General features: G+C 42.2%; 1 protein-coding gene across 1 annotated transcript in view; it reads left to right on the forward strand.

Annotated features, from left to right (window-relative positions):
• Positions 1–15,028, forward strand: part of LOC104505983 (selenoprotein O-like) — a gene marked incomplete at its 5' end in the record, with an annotated part of 21,784 nt that extends 6,756 nt beyond the window's left edge. The window contains 11 exons of the mRNA XM_010146775.1: positions 627–696; positions 1,614–1,686; positions 2,416–2,499; positions 4,101–4,230; positions 4,877–4,921; positions 5,010–5,091; positions 5,167–5,259; positions 8,106–8,185; positions 9,045–9,088; positions 14,509–14,588; positions 14,906–15,028. Of these exons, the coding sequence (XP_010145077.1) occupies positions 627–696; positions 1,614–1,686; positions 2,416–2,499; positions 4,101–4,230; positions 4,877–4,921; positions 5,010–5,091; positions 5,167–5,259; positions 8,106–8,185; positions 9,045–9,088; positions 14,509–14,588; positions 14,906–15,028 (904 nt within the window). The remainder of the gene's footprint in view (positions 1–626; positions 697–1,613; positions 1,687–2,415; positions 2,500–4,100; positions 4,231–4,876; positions 4,922–5,009; positions 5,092–5,166; positions 5,260–8,105; positions 8,186–9,044; positions 9,089–14,508; positions 14,589–14,905) is intronic.
• Positions 15,029–15,360: the final 332 nt, after the last annotated feature.

Here is a 15,360-nt window from a genome sequence, read left to right on the forward strand (position 1 = left end):
TGGCCGGGGCTGGCTCTGACCGCAAGAGGGTCCTACAGGGAGCTCCTAGATATGCTAAATGCCAGCCACTCTACCTCACAGCTTTAGATGTGCAAAGGGACGCATCTGACAGGCACTGCAATTTTTAATGCATGTATCCCAGTTTCCTGAGCCTGCTTTGTAGGCCTGTGTTTTGGGAATGGCCAGTTACTGTGGCAAGTATCCTTACTTCATAAGAATTCAGTCATGAAGTTTTCTTTGTGAGGATTCTAATGTAGAATTATTCCTTGTAATCATACACCTTTTTTTTTTGGATATGCAAACTTTTTTCTTCCCCCTAAAAATTGGAATTTACTGCATGTGAAACTAGGTCCTGGCATGCTCTGGAAGTTTAACACGTGGGAATGATTTTAACCCGATGTGGCAATCTTCAGTCATATTTCTGACTGGAACCTTAGTTTTTTTTTTTTTCTCTAAGCATTTGGAAGGCTTAATCCAAGACTCACTGGAATAAATAGGTTGGATTTTCTAATAACTGTGTGCAGCAAACTGTAGAGCAGCATGTAGCTGTTGGAGAGCAAAAATTCTGAACAATCAGTTCTAGAAGTACCAGTTTTGTTTAAAGAATTCCGCCTCTCCTATTGCAGAAGGTTGCTAGACTTTATCATCCAGGAACACTTTCCATCAATAGCCATGAATGAGTCAAACAGGTATCTGGTAAGTCTTTTTTTAAAGTTATTTTTATTTTCTAGAAGCATGTGAACAAAAATTATACAAAGCTTGTCAAAGTTTCAGGTTTTAAAATTTGAAGTAAACTTCCAGGCTTTATTGGTGAACTTGCTTCTTGAAGTGTTTGGGGTTTTTTTCTCAAAGTCAGATCTGAACATTCTCTGCCACTTTTCATTATGAAAATGTTTATTGGGAAGCTTCCATCTTTTTGTCTCTTACTGCTCAGATTTGAAGTGAGCAGTGGTCATGAAGTGATGAATTATGCTTTTTCTAGCATAAATCATAGAATCATAGAATGGGTTGGGTTGGAAGGGACCTTAAAGACCATCCAGTTCCAAACCCCCTGCCATGGGCAGGGACACCTTCCACTAGACCAGGTTGCTCAAAGCACCATCCAGCCTGGCCTTGAACATTTCCAGGGATGGGGCATCCACAGCTTCTCTGGGCAACCTGTTCCAGTGCCTCACCACCTTCTCCAGGAAGAACTTCTTCCTGATATCTAATCTAAACCTCCCCACTTTCAATTTAAACCTGTTACCCCTTGTCCTGTCACTACAGGCCCGTGTAAAAAGTCCCCCCCAGCTTCCTTTGTAGCCCCTTCAGGTACTGGAAGGTGCTATAAGGTCTCCCCGGAGCTTTCTCTTCTCCAGGCTGAATAAGCCCAACTCTCTCAGCCTGTCCCCATAGCAGAGGTGCTCCAGCCCTCTGAGCATCTTTGTGGCCTCCTCTGGACTCATTCCAACCAGTCTATATCCTTCTTATGTTGAGGGTTCCACACTTATTTAACTACAGATTTAAAAGTAGAATGTATGGCGTATGTCTAAAGTGAATCAAATGTTTGTTATTTATTGTATTCCATATTCTTGTTTCAGAGGACTTGAAGTAAAAGATGTATTTGATTTTAGGAATTTTTCTCTACAGTCGTATCGGAGACGGCCAGTCTGATTGCGCTGTGGATGTCTGTGGGGTTTGCACATGGTAAGCTGCAGCAGGTGGCATTGGCTTTACAGGAGTGACTCTTTCTAGTCACAGCCTTAAAGACAGATTTTAGCTGTCACTTTGCCCTTCTGACATCTTCGCCTACAGGAGTATCTGTTACGCATTAATATACAATTTTTTGGTAACAGTTAGGGGCACTTTCTGCTCTTTCAAAGCATGACTGTATCTGACAGAATCGAGAATATGGGAGCAAGAACTCTCAGAATTGTAATAGTCTGATGTACAAAGACCATGTCTTGATGTCATGTGTAAGTTTAATTGCTCTGAATTTGATGCGTCTGCACAAAACCCCGGCCTTTTGTAGTGTATAGGACACATTGCTGTCTGCCTTCGTTTCAGATTCATATTACGAAAAATGAAACTGCATTCTTGCTAATACAGCACCCAGTCAGCAGGGAAGGAAGCAGCCAATGACCGACTTGCAAGATGTTGTTTCAGTACTGTGTAATACTGAAAGGGAAACAGTGCCACCTAGGTTTAGAAACCCCATGCGAGACAATGCAGTGAACAGTTTCTCATTTTCGTACTTAAAATGCGTGCCAGGCCAAGGGTAGGAGAGAATTTTCTTTTCCAGGGTCTGATTTCTGAAAGGTAACTGCTCCAGAGTTCTCTAAATTCAGTGGATCTGTTTCCCAGCGATTTTTTTCTAGAGACTACAGGGTTCAGGTGGAATTTTAACTTTTGTTTCTCCTTGTTGTTTAATTGTAGGTGTGTGCAATACAGATAACTTCAGTTTACTATCCATAACAATAGATTATGGTCCATTTGGATTTATGGACTCCTATGACCCAAGTGAGTGTAGCACCTGTTTTTAAATATAATTTTTTTACTTAAATTCTTTATATTAATTTGTGTAGTTTCTGTGGGCATGAAAACTCTAACATTAATAGCAGAAAAATCCCAAACGTGTGTATGTTGAAGAGTTTTAGGGAAGAAAATTGTATCAGAGGCCAGTTTCCTGATACACTCCACAGGTTGCATTTCAAGTGCTAACAGTCTTGTTAATGAAGTATTACTGATAGTAAATGTCATTGTTTCTATTGTATTGAAAAAAAAGAGCTTTTCTGGTTTTAGATCTTTGTATGGTGGGTTGAGCCCAACCAGCAATTCAGGACCCACCAGCCGCTGGTTTGCTCCCCCCTGCTGCAGGTTTGGGGTGAGAATTGGAAGAGCAAAGATGACAAAAAGCTCTAAAGACAGTTGAATAAGTGAAGGGGGGGGAAAAAAAAGGGCTGGGGGCGATCAGCAAGTGATGCAAAGGCACCTCCCACCACCAGTCAGTCCCCCAGCAACAACTGCCTTGGAAAAACTACCCCGTTTTTATTGCTGAACATGGCATCGTATGGTGTGGAATATCCCTTTGATCAGCAGGGCTCATCTGTCCTGGCTGCATCCTCTCCCACTCCCTTCCCACCTCTAGCCTAACCTGATGGGGTTGCAGCGCGAGAACAGAGAAGGTCTTGACGCTGTGCAAGCACTGCTCAGCAATAGCTAAAGCGTTGGTGTGTTACCAGCGCCGGTTTGGTCACAAACCTACAACGCAGCACCGTACAGGCCCTGAGGAAAATGAGCTCCATTCCAGCCAGAGCCACTACGGCCTAGAACCAGATAAAACGCTTTAGAGTAAAATTCCGATTTGAACCAATCACCAGACCTGACAAATGTGCCAGAGGTCTCTTCTGTAACACTCCATTTGTTATGAATGTCCTCCCAGGACTCGGGCGATGCCGTGGGCATTGATCAGCTCATCTGCACTCGATGTGAGCAAGGGGTGCGTACGGCCTCCATGCGATGCGTGCCGTTTACTGCCGGATGCCTGTCACTTGCATAGCAGATATTTATTATCACCCAAATAATGGATTTGCGTACTGGAACATGCCCTCTTTTTTATGTGAATACATAAAGTTTGCTTCTACAACTGAAACAAATCTTGCTCGGGTGACCTATTTATTTAAATTTGTGTTTATACATGTTACTTTTTCAAAAATACTTACAAATCCTGCATCTGGTTGTACAGTTGTTTGCTTAGTCTGTGTGCTAAGTAGTAGCGCTGTATGTAGGAAAAACATTGAATAAGGAATTTTTAGTGTAATAGTGGTCTTTTTCTCTTTAAACGTCTGAATTTATTTTGTATCTTCAAGTAGGAAAATGTCACTTGTGACGTATGGGAACCTGTCTGCAAAGGATGTATTCCTTTGGCTTTGCAAATAATAGATCTTGACTTAACTCACTGTAAACAAGTATCCTTGCATTCTGATTTTAAGTATTTAGTAACTTTAGGGCTTTTATTAGTTTGCTGAGTTAACATAAACATGAATGCACTTCAGTATTTTAACACTGACTGCTTATTGTAATTACTCTGTTGTGGAAAAGTACCGTTTTGTTTGAAACAGATTTTGTTCCAAACACATCTGATGATGAAGGGAGGTATAAAATAGGAAACCAGGCAAACGTTGGGCTGTTTAATCTGAGCAAGCTGTTACAAGCTCTAAGACCTTTATTGGATGCCAGGCAAAAGCAGCTGTAAGTACTCCTTAAAATATCTTAACCCTTAAAAGAACTAGTGAGATGGGAGACCCTCACATCACCATACACATAGGAAAGAAAGGGATTAGCTTTTATCATCTTTTTTTCTGAGTGGAAATTGATTCTGAGTTAATTATTGGCCAGAATAGGGTGGAGGGAGGGGAGAAATGTTTTCATTGGTCATGAAGAATAGCCAGATGTGACTGGCAGGCGGTCCTAGGTGTTGCGTGGACCATTCTCCTTTCCCTAAGGTCGGACCTTGGCCTGTCGTTTTCTATTGATTGATTGTCCAGCTTGTTCTGTAAGATGCTCACTTACACGTACATCCTCCTGAAGTAATGAGTTAGGATTTTGATATCCTACTGTAAAGGTTCCTAATACGAATCTTTTGTGCGGGTTAAACTCACGACTTCTCACTCCGTGTGGAAAGGAAGAACATCGCATTTTCCTTGGCAGCAGCTGTTTAGGTCTTTGAAGCCTGTAACAGTGTTTCCTGTCAGTCTTTTCCCACTACAGATCCTGGTTGATTCAGAACGTTGATGTTTGTGAGGTATCAGACAGAAGTTTTCATTGTTCAGTGCACAGTAGGATTGTACCCACAGTAGCATTATAGTTCCATGGAATTTCACATTTATTTTTGCAGAGCTTCCCAGATTTTGGAGGGATACGGTGAGCTCTATTACATCCGGTATGCACTTCCAGAACTCAAAACCTTGTTGTCACAATGCCATAAATTATATTATGTGACAGTTTCCTTACTTTGTTACTGTTTTCAGTTTCACAGAACTGTACAAAACAAAACTGGGTCTTCTTGGGGAGAATGAGGATGATAACTATTTGATTGCTTTCCTTCTAAAAGTAAGTTTGTCGGCAAACATCTGGACTGACACCCCACACTTTAAAAACTCTGATAGAAGTGTCTTTTTTCACTAGCTTATGGAAGAAACAAAGGCTGATTTTACCATGACATTTCGACAGCTGAGTGAAATTACTGAAGACCAGCTAAAGGAGCTCCATATTCCTGAGGTATTAGTTAATCCAAGCACCCAGTTTTACGAATACTGAGTATAAAATGAGTAAATCAGGTTGGACATAACCCTGGTGTAATAGAGGAAGTCTCAAGCCACGATGTGCCTGGGACATGTGTTGTTGTAGCATTATTAAGGGCCAGGGAGACTAGAATCACAGAAAGGTTTGGGTTGAAAGGGACCTTAAAGATCATCTAGTTCCAACCCCCCTGCCATGGGCAGGGACACCTTCCACTAGACCAGGTTGCTCAAAGCCTCATCCAGCCTGGCCTTGAACACTTCCAGGGATGGGGTATCCACAGCTTCTCTGGGCAATCTGGATTAATCTATCTGTGTCATGCTACCCCCGCCCCCTGCCGCCTCATGTTAGGCCTGTGTCTAGTGATGAAGGGTACATTAACGAAGCGTGCTAATGAAAAATACATTAATGAGTGCTGAGGTAAAATTTTCAGCCTCTGCTATTGGTCCAGTGTGAGTAGTTCATAAATAACACACAGGTGGGAATGTGATTTTCTTTACATTTGAGATGGGTCTGCTAGAAAGAACTTTCCTTCCTTCCTTCCTCACATTTTTGTTTGTTTATTTTGCTTAAGAATACCTTCGCTTAAGACACAAGTAAGTTGGACAGGGCTCATAAGGAAAATTTCAACCATGGGTCGATCAAATTATTCCTAACATGGGTTTACCAGGTGACCTGAATACCTGCTGTCAGGCCCATCAGCTTGTCTCCTTATCTAATGACAAGTGAGAGCCCATCTCATCATAAACTCTTGCCAGAATCTCAGCCCCTTGTGGTCTCTGCCCTTCCTTGGGCACAAGGTCAGTTCTAAATTCTGGAAAGAAAGTACCTGATCTGGAAAGGAAGAAAAAGAAGCCTTTTGCAAGAGCTAAAAGGATTTTTGTTTTCTTTCTTTTTATGCCTTTTCCATGTGAGGAATATTGTTCACTTTGCCTGGGAAACTTAATCGCCTTTCCATAACTTCTGACTTCCTTCTGTTTGAATTGAACTTAAAATGAGAGCAGGTAGACTTAACAAGGTTGTTGTAGGGAGCAAAATGGCTCTGTGCAAAGCTTAGAATGAAAATGAGGAGTTCCTGTTTCTTTTTCCAGTTTGGTCCTATATAATTAAGTGATTTTGACCAAATTCCCTGGGTTTGCTTGTTTTCTTCTGTTAAGTCAGAGATCTAACCTGACCTTTTCTACGAGCTTGAAGCCAGTAGTTAAAAAATTGAGATTTTTCTAGTGGTAAGCACCAAAAATACGAAGAGCTGTAGCTGTGGAATTAATCATTGGTAGAGGGGGGGTGATAACAGGATGGGTGTGTTTGTGAGAGAAGGGTTTTTTTGTCATAGCATACTAGGGATTTTTCCATTTCTTAGTGGCCTACAGGCGATCCAAGAACAGAAGCCACTCCCACTTAGGATGGAGCCATGCCCGGACTGCTGTAGTAGTGGCATTTATGGCAACCCCATCGCCCCTTCTTTGAGGGTGCAGGCTGAGGAACTAGTGATCATGGCATAGTTGTGACACTGTTGCGGGCCCGATGTCCTTGTTCCACTACACTGAGGGTCACTTGCCGCCTTCGCTCGGTAGCAGCTGACCATGGTATTTCACACAATGGAACGATGTTGCCCACAAGTTCAGGTGTGATAAAGCTGGTACAGTTTTACGCTGGCGAAACGTTTTAATTTTTAAAGGATTTTTCTAATATTAAGGCAATTTCACCTGCTTTTTATTCACACACTAATACTTTGTCAGTAGCAAAATAAGTTTTCATATTGGTCACGTACTTTTTTTTTTTTTTTAGCTGCAAACCAAAATTGACCTAAAAATGCCAGAACGCCCTGGGAACGCTGCAGGAGCGCTTAGATTTAGTACTGACTTGAACCCTTCTGAAATTCCTTCTGCAGCAGCCAACCCTGCACGTCTTTGAACAAATGCTTCACTCCCACATTCACCTGTTATCCACCTGCTCGACCCCCAGCTCTTACTCACTTCTGTAATTTTAACTCATTTTTAGACTCAAATGGGGTTTTCATTGTATTATTTTTGTTCCTTAAAAAAAACACAGAGATGTGATAAAAATTTTGTTCTTGCTTTCAATTTCCCTTAATTTCACTTAACTTTTGCACATTTTTTTTCTTGTATATCTGCGCTTTAACTATTTTACCTATGCCCATTCCTTTCTAATCTGTTCTGTCTGTGAGCTTTGGCTACCTTCTTTCAACAGAGTGATACGAAGCAGCTGTTAGCTCAGCGTAGTCAGCCAGGGAAGCCTAGTTTCGTGGCTGTTGTCCAACTGGAGGCAGTAACCCCAAGCTCTGGTTTCTCCATGTCTGCCTTTTCCAGGCTGTCTCCTCTCCCTTCTTCCTCTCCGTCTGTCTCTGTTCTTCTCCTCAGTCTTCTCCCACCCCTGTAACCTTAAGTTTCTCTTTTTGTCCACACCTGGTCTTTCTTTACCAATATATTTTCATTATGCCATAATTTTTTTTGGGAAAAAAAAAAGTCTCTACAAATAGATCTGGTTCACATACAAAACTCAGGAGAGAGTAAAACCTGTAGTTATGTAGCCTAAAAAATATAATAGGTCAGACAATAAGACAAGGCGAAGTAGGGGGTGGAGGTGTTCAGATAGAATTGGCCGTAACAGAGATGGATTAATGCGAGTGTGTGATTCTAGCAAAAAGGAATAATTTAAATACAGGGGAAAAGATAGTAGTAGCAGTTTTGGGGATAGAAGGGTCATCATATGTTTCCTTCTTAATATTTGGTTGGTTACTTTGTTTTTTGCCAAATAGGAACAGAATTGTGATTACCCACCATTAACTGTTTCTCTCTCTTTAGGAGTTCTGGGCTCTCCAGGACCTGAGCAAACACCAGTTATTTTCAGAGTGGGTTACCATGTACCTCCTGAGAATAAATCGGTAAGTCTGGTGCAGTTTCAGGTGTGAAAATAACAGCAAGTGTGTATTTGCCAGAAGCAGACAACTTTAATCTGCAGTGATTTTCCATAACTGTTAGCAGGTCTGGTAAACTGGCCCAAACGTGGTTTCATACGCCTTTTTTGACTTTACAGATCTGAGCTGGATCCCATAATGATTACTGCTGTAGTTCTGTTTTAGCATACAGGTACATCAAAGTGACAGGGGAGGAGTTGTCTGTGTTTGCTGTCTTTCACTGAGCAACCGATCAGATTTCTTTGGTTAATCATCTTCGTTAAAATACCAGTCCTACAGATCGGAGAATCTGAAAGCCAGGCTTTGCAAATACCTAGGAATGACCAGAGTTTTGTTACTGTTAATACATCTATTTTTAACTACGCAATAATTTGGCTTCAGGATGACAGGGGGTGGAAATTGAACAGCTGTGAATAGTGTTTGGAAACCGCTGGTGTTGCACAGACAGGGACATGCATGTTAGAACTTCCTACCAATTCTTTGGTCTCAAATCAATCAAGAACGTATCGCCTTTTCCTCAGTCCTATGTTGCACGCATGGCTGACGGGGGGGGGGGGAAGGAAGTACGTGTCGGGTGCTTGGAAATTTTAGTCAGTCAATACAGTTCTTAGGGAAAAAGTCAGTAAAAGGTACAAAACCTGCAAGAAAGTGTGCAGTTTTTCCCAAGTCTGATTATTCTTAGAGATTCACACCTGCTTCCGCTGAACACAAAAGCAGAATGCTTAATGATTTTAATGAAAGTCAAATAAGATGCTTCTAAAAATAGATAACTCTTATTAGCTAAAGCACTTTAGTTTTTCTCTTTTGGTTTGTTTTTCATGTACAGTAACAAGGGTGATTCAGATACCAAGAGAAGAACAAGAATGACAGGTGAGTAAAACAATCCAAAATAATTCATATGCTTGGAGATTCACAGATTCACAGTGGCAGGGGTTGGAAGGGACCTCTAGAGATCATCTAGTCCAACCCCCCTGCCAGAGCAGGATCACCCGGAGTAGATTACACAGGAACAAGTCCAGGCAATGGCAGCTATCAGTTTACATAGGTTTCTTCAGTGCTATTTTCCCTTTTGAGAACTGCAATGCACTGTTTTTCAAAGAGGAGAAACTGTCCATACACTGCTGCTGTACATTCACTGGGGCCGTCTTTGGATTCACCCAATTGTGTGATTAGACTCTAGCCACGTGTCTATGGCTAGAGTTGTTAGTATATACGTACCTTTATACGAGCTAAGATGTTCCTTGGCTACGATGAGGCTCGCTTCCTCCTTAAGGAGCCTTCCTTTACCCTCCTTAAAAAGATTCCTTAATTTAATTGTCCACCCTTGCAAAGAATTGGTCTGGCCCAAACACCTGTTGTGAATACAGTCTTGTACCTGTTGGCTGAGGCCTAAGAGTGTGAGATCATGGAAATGCACCACAGCTGCCAGTCCAAGTCGCTGTGCTCTGGATTCTGCGGGCTGTGAAGGACAGAGCACGTGTCCATGCGTATTTGGGATGAAAGCGGCATGAAGAAGCCATGTCCTACCAGTGTCCACAAAGGCTGTTGGGATCTGTGTCACACCATGTGTGAGTACAGGCACCGAAGCAATCCAGCCCAGCTGTCTGGCTGTGGTGTACTTCACATCACTCCTCATTTACCTCTTGTTGATGTTTCATCCCCTTATTTGTCATTTACCTTTTCGGGTTTTTCTCTGTTTTGTAACTCCCCTTTGTACAGTTTCCACCTGGGGCCTCAGCAGATGCCCTGGCCTCCAGCTTGTTTTACGCTTTGGTGCTCGTGGACCTGATTAATGTTTTGCTTTTGATTTCCTCTAAGAACTGAAAAATGACTGGCCCATGGGAACATGGCTTTCTGTATCTTGTCATGCCTCAAGTGGGGCTTCACCTGGGGGTCTTGAAACAGCAGACGTGCTCTGGCTGCTCCCCAAGCTGTATATCTTCATTGCAAAGTAGGGTTCTCCCCGAAAGCGGCCCTATGATTCTGTTTCCTTGTGAGCGATACCCTTCCTCTTCGGCTGCACCTGCTTTTCGCCAGTGCAAGGAACATCTTGTCCTTGCTGTGCACTGCTGTGAGTGTGTCGGCCTGCATGGCTCGGGAGAGCGTTGTTCACTTGATGACATCAAGGAAGACTCTGGTAGGCATCCTGCTAGGCTCATTGGACTGAGATTTGTGTTCAGATACATCCTTTCTGAAAGGCACCCACTCTCTTTTTTGTGCACCTGGAGAGAAAATCCTGATGTGTGAACAGACTATCTGGTCACGAAAGGAAGGCACTTCAATCCTCCAAGTTATTCTACATACAAAAAGGAAGAGGTGCTGCCTTCAGCTCTCTGTCACAGCATAAACAGGGGATATGGAATTCTAAGAATTATCCAGGGAGAGGTATTTTTGGATCTGCAGTGAGCTGTGGGAAACTTGTGAAATTTGCCTGTAACAGACAGTGAGCAACTGGGCAAAAGGGAGTGAAGGAGAGGGAGGATCTGATCAGATCCTGCATTATTCAGTGTTACTCTGCTTTGCAGGGTGTTTTATTCGCGTTTCTAACAGAAATGGCTGTGCCCTTCTGTTAGACATCGATTGGCCACTTCTTCCAACGCTTCAATTGATTGAAAAATGGCAGGAGATAGCACTGGGTCTCAGTAATAACAGAGGAAAAACTACGTAGGGCACAAATTATCATCACTTGGACCCTGATGTTGGCACCCGCGTTTTCTAACCAAGGCTCCATCCAATTTTAGGAATACTTCTTACAATTTTACGTGTGTTTTTATAAAGTTAGTATGAAAACAGTTACCCAGAAAAAAGATTTGATTTATTAACTGTAGTCTGGTAGGGTTAAGAAGTTTCAACTGTGGGATTTGGGTTTAAACTGAAAGCGGGGAAGTTTATATTAGATATCAGGAAGAAGTTCTTCACAGAGAGGGTGGTGAGGCACTGGAACAGGTTGCCCAGAGCAGCTGTGGATGCCCCATCCCTGGAAGTGTTCAAGGCCAGGCTGGATGAGGCTTTGAGCAACCTGGTCTAGTGGAGGGTGTCCCTGCCCATGGCGGGGGGGTTGGAACTAGATGGTCTTTAAGGTCCCTTCCAAACCAAACCATTCTGTGATTCTATGAACTGCTGGGTAAAAACCCGCAGCTGGCCGAGTTGAGCCAGATTTGTCCTGCAAGTTGTACTGCCAAGGGACAGCTATTACAAGCAAATACTTTAGAAAATGCATGGTTTTAAGAGATCAGAAGGGCATCGCAGTAACAAATTCACATCAGTAGCCTGTTAGGAATACCTTCTAGCTCTGCTCTATGCATATACTGTCATGACCAGTTATATGGAAGATGACCAACTTCACCGTGAATCCTCACATATCCAGTGAGGATATGTTTTGCAAACAAAGACAAAGCTGCCAGGGCTCTCCGGAGTTGTATATGGGTTGGTAAGTCCCACTAAATTTCTTACTGCTGTCTTTAGCACTGACTGACCATGAATATATTGCCTTTATTATCACCTCATTATATATTCACCACCTTGCCCTCATCATTACTGTCTAGGAAATACCTCATGTCCCAAAGTACCTTGAAGCGTTTCAAGTCGATCACTTAATTATCTTTATTCTTTTCTCTCTTCATTTAGGTTTTAGTCCTAAGTAGCACTTTATCTTGGAGGATAAGGAGTAGATCAGAAAGTTTTGACAATCCAAATCCCCATGCAAGTCTGTCATTGTATTTCTTTATATAAGAAACGTGAAAAAAAAATGGTAGACGAGATTACAAAATGCTCGTGAGGGCACAAAATTTCTTCTGCTTTGTCCTTTTTTTAACTGGCTTGTCTTATTCTCTCGTAATTATCTTGTCACCTGTGTTAATTACAGATATTTTTATCGCCACTGTGAAGCTTGTCAATTTGCAATTGTTTAAGAATACATTTCTGGGACAAATATTCTCCTGCTGATATGAGTCATGGTTTTAATGTGATTTATCATTTTTTGTATGAGTCATATGTTAACTTCTCCACCTTTTAAATATGCTTTTTATACTGTTATCCCACTTTATTACTGAGAACCCGTTTACTGGATTAAATCAAATACTTGGCCAGAGGAAATCACTTTGCCAAGTGGGAAATCAGTATTTTTTTAGCAGTTAGGGCAGGTGTTGTCAGGACAAAGTGGAGGTTATCAGGGTTCCAAATAGCCAGTTGCGTTTACTGGCTTTTGTTCCCTTATGTGGGTACATACCGAGCAGTGGCCACGGGGGAAGAAGAATGTCTGCATCCGGATGGATTGCACCTCACTCTTTATTCTCCAGGAAGTCAGCTCCTCCAGCTCCTCCTCTGCAGCACTGTGCTGCAAAGGGCTGTGAGGGTGGCAGGTGGCATTGCCACCTGAGATGCTTCTGGTTTCAGCCGGTTCTGATTTCCTAAGGGTTTCACCTTCTCCCCGCTGGCAGGAACACGAGTGCTGGGAGTTCAGCACGTCAAGCAGAGAATGCATTTTGTGTCCTTTGCTTTCCCAAATCACAGAGACCCACTGTGTAATGCTGCTCTGTGTCACATCTCGTGGCTGGGAATGGCATCGTTCAGTTGGAACATAAAGAATGTAACTGTATAAGATAAGATATACGTAAGATAACAACACAAGGGTTGTTTCCCTGATGGCATCACTTCAGCAAACTGGAGCTCGTTAGCTGGTTAAATGGGGCCTTTCAGAAGCAGTGCTTATTGGAGAAGCCTGTTGGCTGCGTGGGGAGCTGTTAAATACGAGTGAAGTCCTGCGACTGTCTGACCATGGGACCTTAGGAGGAGCCAGCCGTGGCTTTTCTCCAAGACATCAGTTGCCTTGGGCTCAACCAGGATAACAGGTTGTTTGCGTGCCAGCAAAGCAGCGCAAGGATGCAAGAACAGAGTGAACTGGGATATGGACACAGATTAAATTTAATACTTTTATCCAAAATACTGTTTCAGATCATCCCCCTGCTAATATATTATTGGTAAATCAAATAACATCACAACTAATTGATTAGAGGATTTGGGTAGAGGGATATTCAGGGTGGTGATTTTTATGAATACTCTGCTTTCTCTAATACCCTCTTTCAAATATGCCCTAAGAATATTTATAAGACTATTTTATAAATCTGCATAGATTAAAAAGAACAACCAAAAAACCCCTAACATCTGTTCATATAAAACCTGCAGGGACATCAGTGGAAAGGGAAGGAACAGATGAAGGTTGTGTATGTCCATAAATCACAGCCTTTTGGTTTCAAGTCGATGGGTGACATGCCTCTGCTGCCACTAATTACTCTCTTCATGTAATAATCAGCTACTGAATTTGGGAAAACATGCAGACCAGTGTCAAGTCAAGATTTACAGTGCGAGCTTGAAGTGTTTGTTACAATTAATCTGAAACATTGGTTTGATTAAAGGGAAAGTTTTTGTTTTGATTAAAGGGAAGGCTTTCTGAAGTAGAATCCTAGGCTTTAATTGGGGAGATAATCGTTGTGTTGACATTATCTGCTTAAAAATGGATGATAAAAGCCATGTGTGCTTATGAGAATTGTCCCTGGCATACAGTTTGACAGAATCCTTTTATGAGTTGTTACTTGCTGTCCTGTAGGATGTAAGCTGGTTTACTAATTCAGCAGTTTCACTTTTCCTTACAATCTCCCTACCACTAATTAGACTCAATCAGCCTGCAACATGCCAGAGAAGCACTGCAGCTCTCAGGAGTGTTTCCACTGGGGAAGCTCCCTCCAGCCTCACCAGGAAATTTAAGTTGAAAAAGCAGTTTCTCGAAAAATACAGCTGAAATGCAGCATTAAAGGCTTTCATGGCTCAACATTTGCTATACGATACAGAAGAATATCTGAGTACACACACTAATGAATACCTTACTAATTCAATTTTAAATGAAGTAATACAATATCCATCGCTGCGATCTCCAGGAAGGTGCTGACAACACGGAGATACGCTTTCCAGCGACGTAGCGGGAACCTGGGCCGTGGTAAACTCATCAGATTTGAAAAGTCTGCCAGCGTTCGTGACGGGAAATCCTTTGTGCATCCACGTGATGTCCGAGAGGAGTCTGTGATTTTTGTCTGGCACTTTGGCATTACTGAGTGTGCAGGTTTAAAAACTCCTTTTAGCAGCTCATAGATCGATTCAACCCTTATCATGTGGGGTTTTTTTTCTTGATCTGCAAATTAAACCTTCTTCAAGATTTCAGTGACACACTTCAATGATTGTTTTCCTTTTGTTGCAGACGTCTAACTAAATTTAACAGGCTTTACTTTTGGTTTCAGCTGTTAATCCTCGATACATACTTAGGAATTGGATGGCAGAATCAGCAGTGCGAAAAGCTAATTTGAATGATTTCTCAGAGGTAAAATTATTTCTTTCTTGACATATTTATTAATAATTGTTAATGAAACAGGTGTTGCATTCAGACTTTTAACCTGTACTAGGCTTTGACCAACACTGTACTATCCAATACCAATTACGATTAAAATATTAACGAAATTAGTAGTAGTATTAATTATAACCCCAATAGCAGCAACTGTTTTAACAGCAGTAGTAATGATAGTATGCAACTCATGTAACAGATTCTGGAACCAGGAGGGTGCACAGTATCAAGTGGCAGAAACTTCTCTTGTTTGCAGGAAAACATTCTGTGTAAAAAGCTGCTTTAATCACTTCCAGGTTCATCTCCTACAGCAGATCTTACAACATCCCTTTCAGAGACAGCAGGCTGCAGAGAAAGCAGGCTACTCCCTGCGCCCCCCAGCTTGGGCCAAGGACCTTAGAGTAAGCTGTTCATCCTGAGAGAAGCCTGAACGAGCAAGAAAAACAATCAAGGTCGAAGCTCAGCCCTTCAAATAGGATTAATGGATCAAGCCATGGGAACTTCCCTCCCTCATACTTTGCAGACTGGAATCTGCTACTCTGCTAGGCAAGACAAGACCTTGACCAACTTTATGAAGTATAAAGATCAAATAAATGAACCACTATGTTTGCTTGCATCAGGAAATTATCTTGGTGCTCACACCGCTGCCCTTCGTACTGGGCTGCACGTTAATTTGCGTCCCGCTGTTTAGGTTCTGCCCAGCTGTCACGCTGAACTCCTCAGAATGCATGGCTGATCAGGTGGGTCTCGG

Source organism: Eurypyga helias, unplaced genomic scaffold (assembly GCF_000690775.1).
Source record: "Eurypyga helias isolate BGI_N326 unplaced genomic scaffold, ASM69077v1 scaffold11732, whole genome shotgun sequence".
In the NCBI taxonomy this organism is placed as follows: Eukaryota; Metazoa; Chordata; class Aves; order Eurypygiformes; family Eurypygidae; genus Eurypyga; species Eurypyga helias.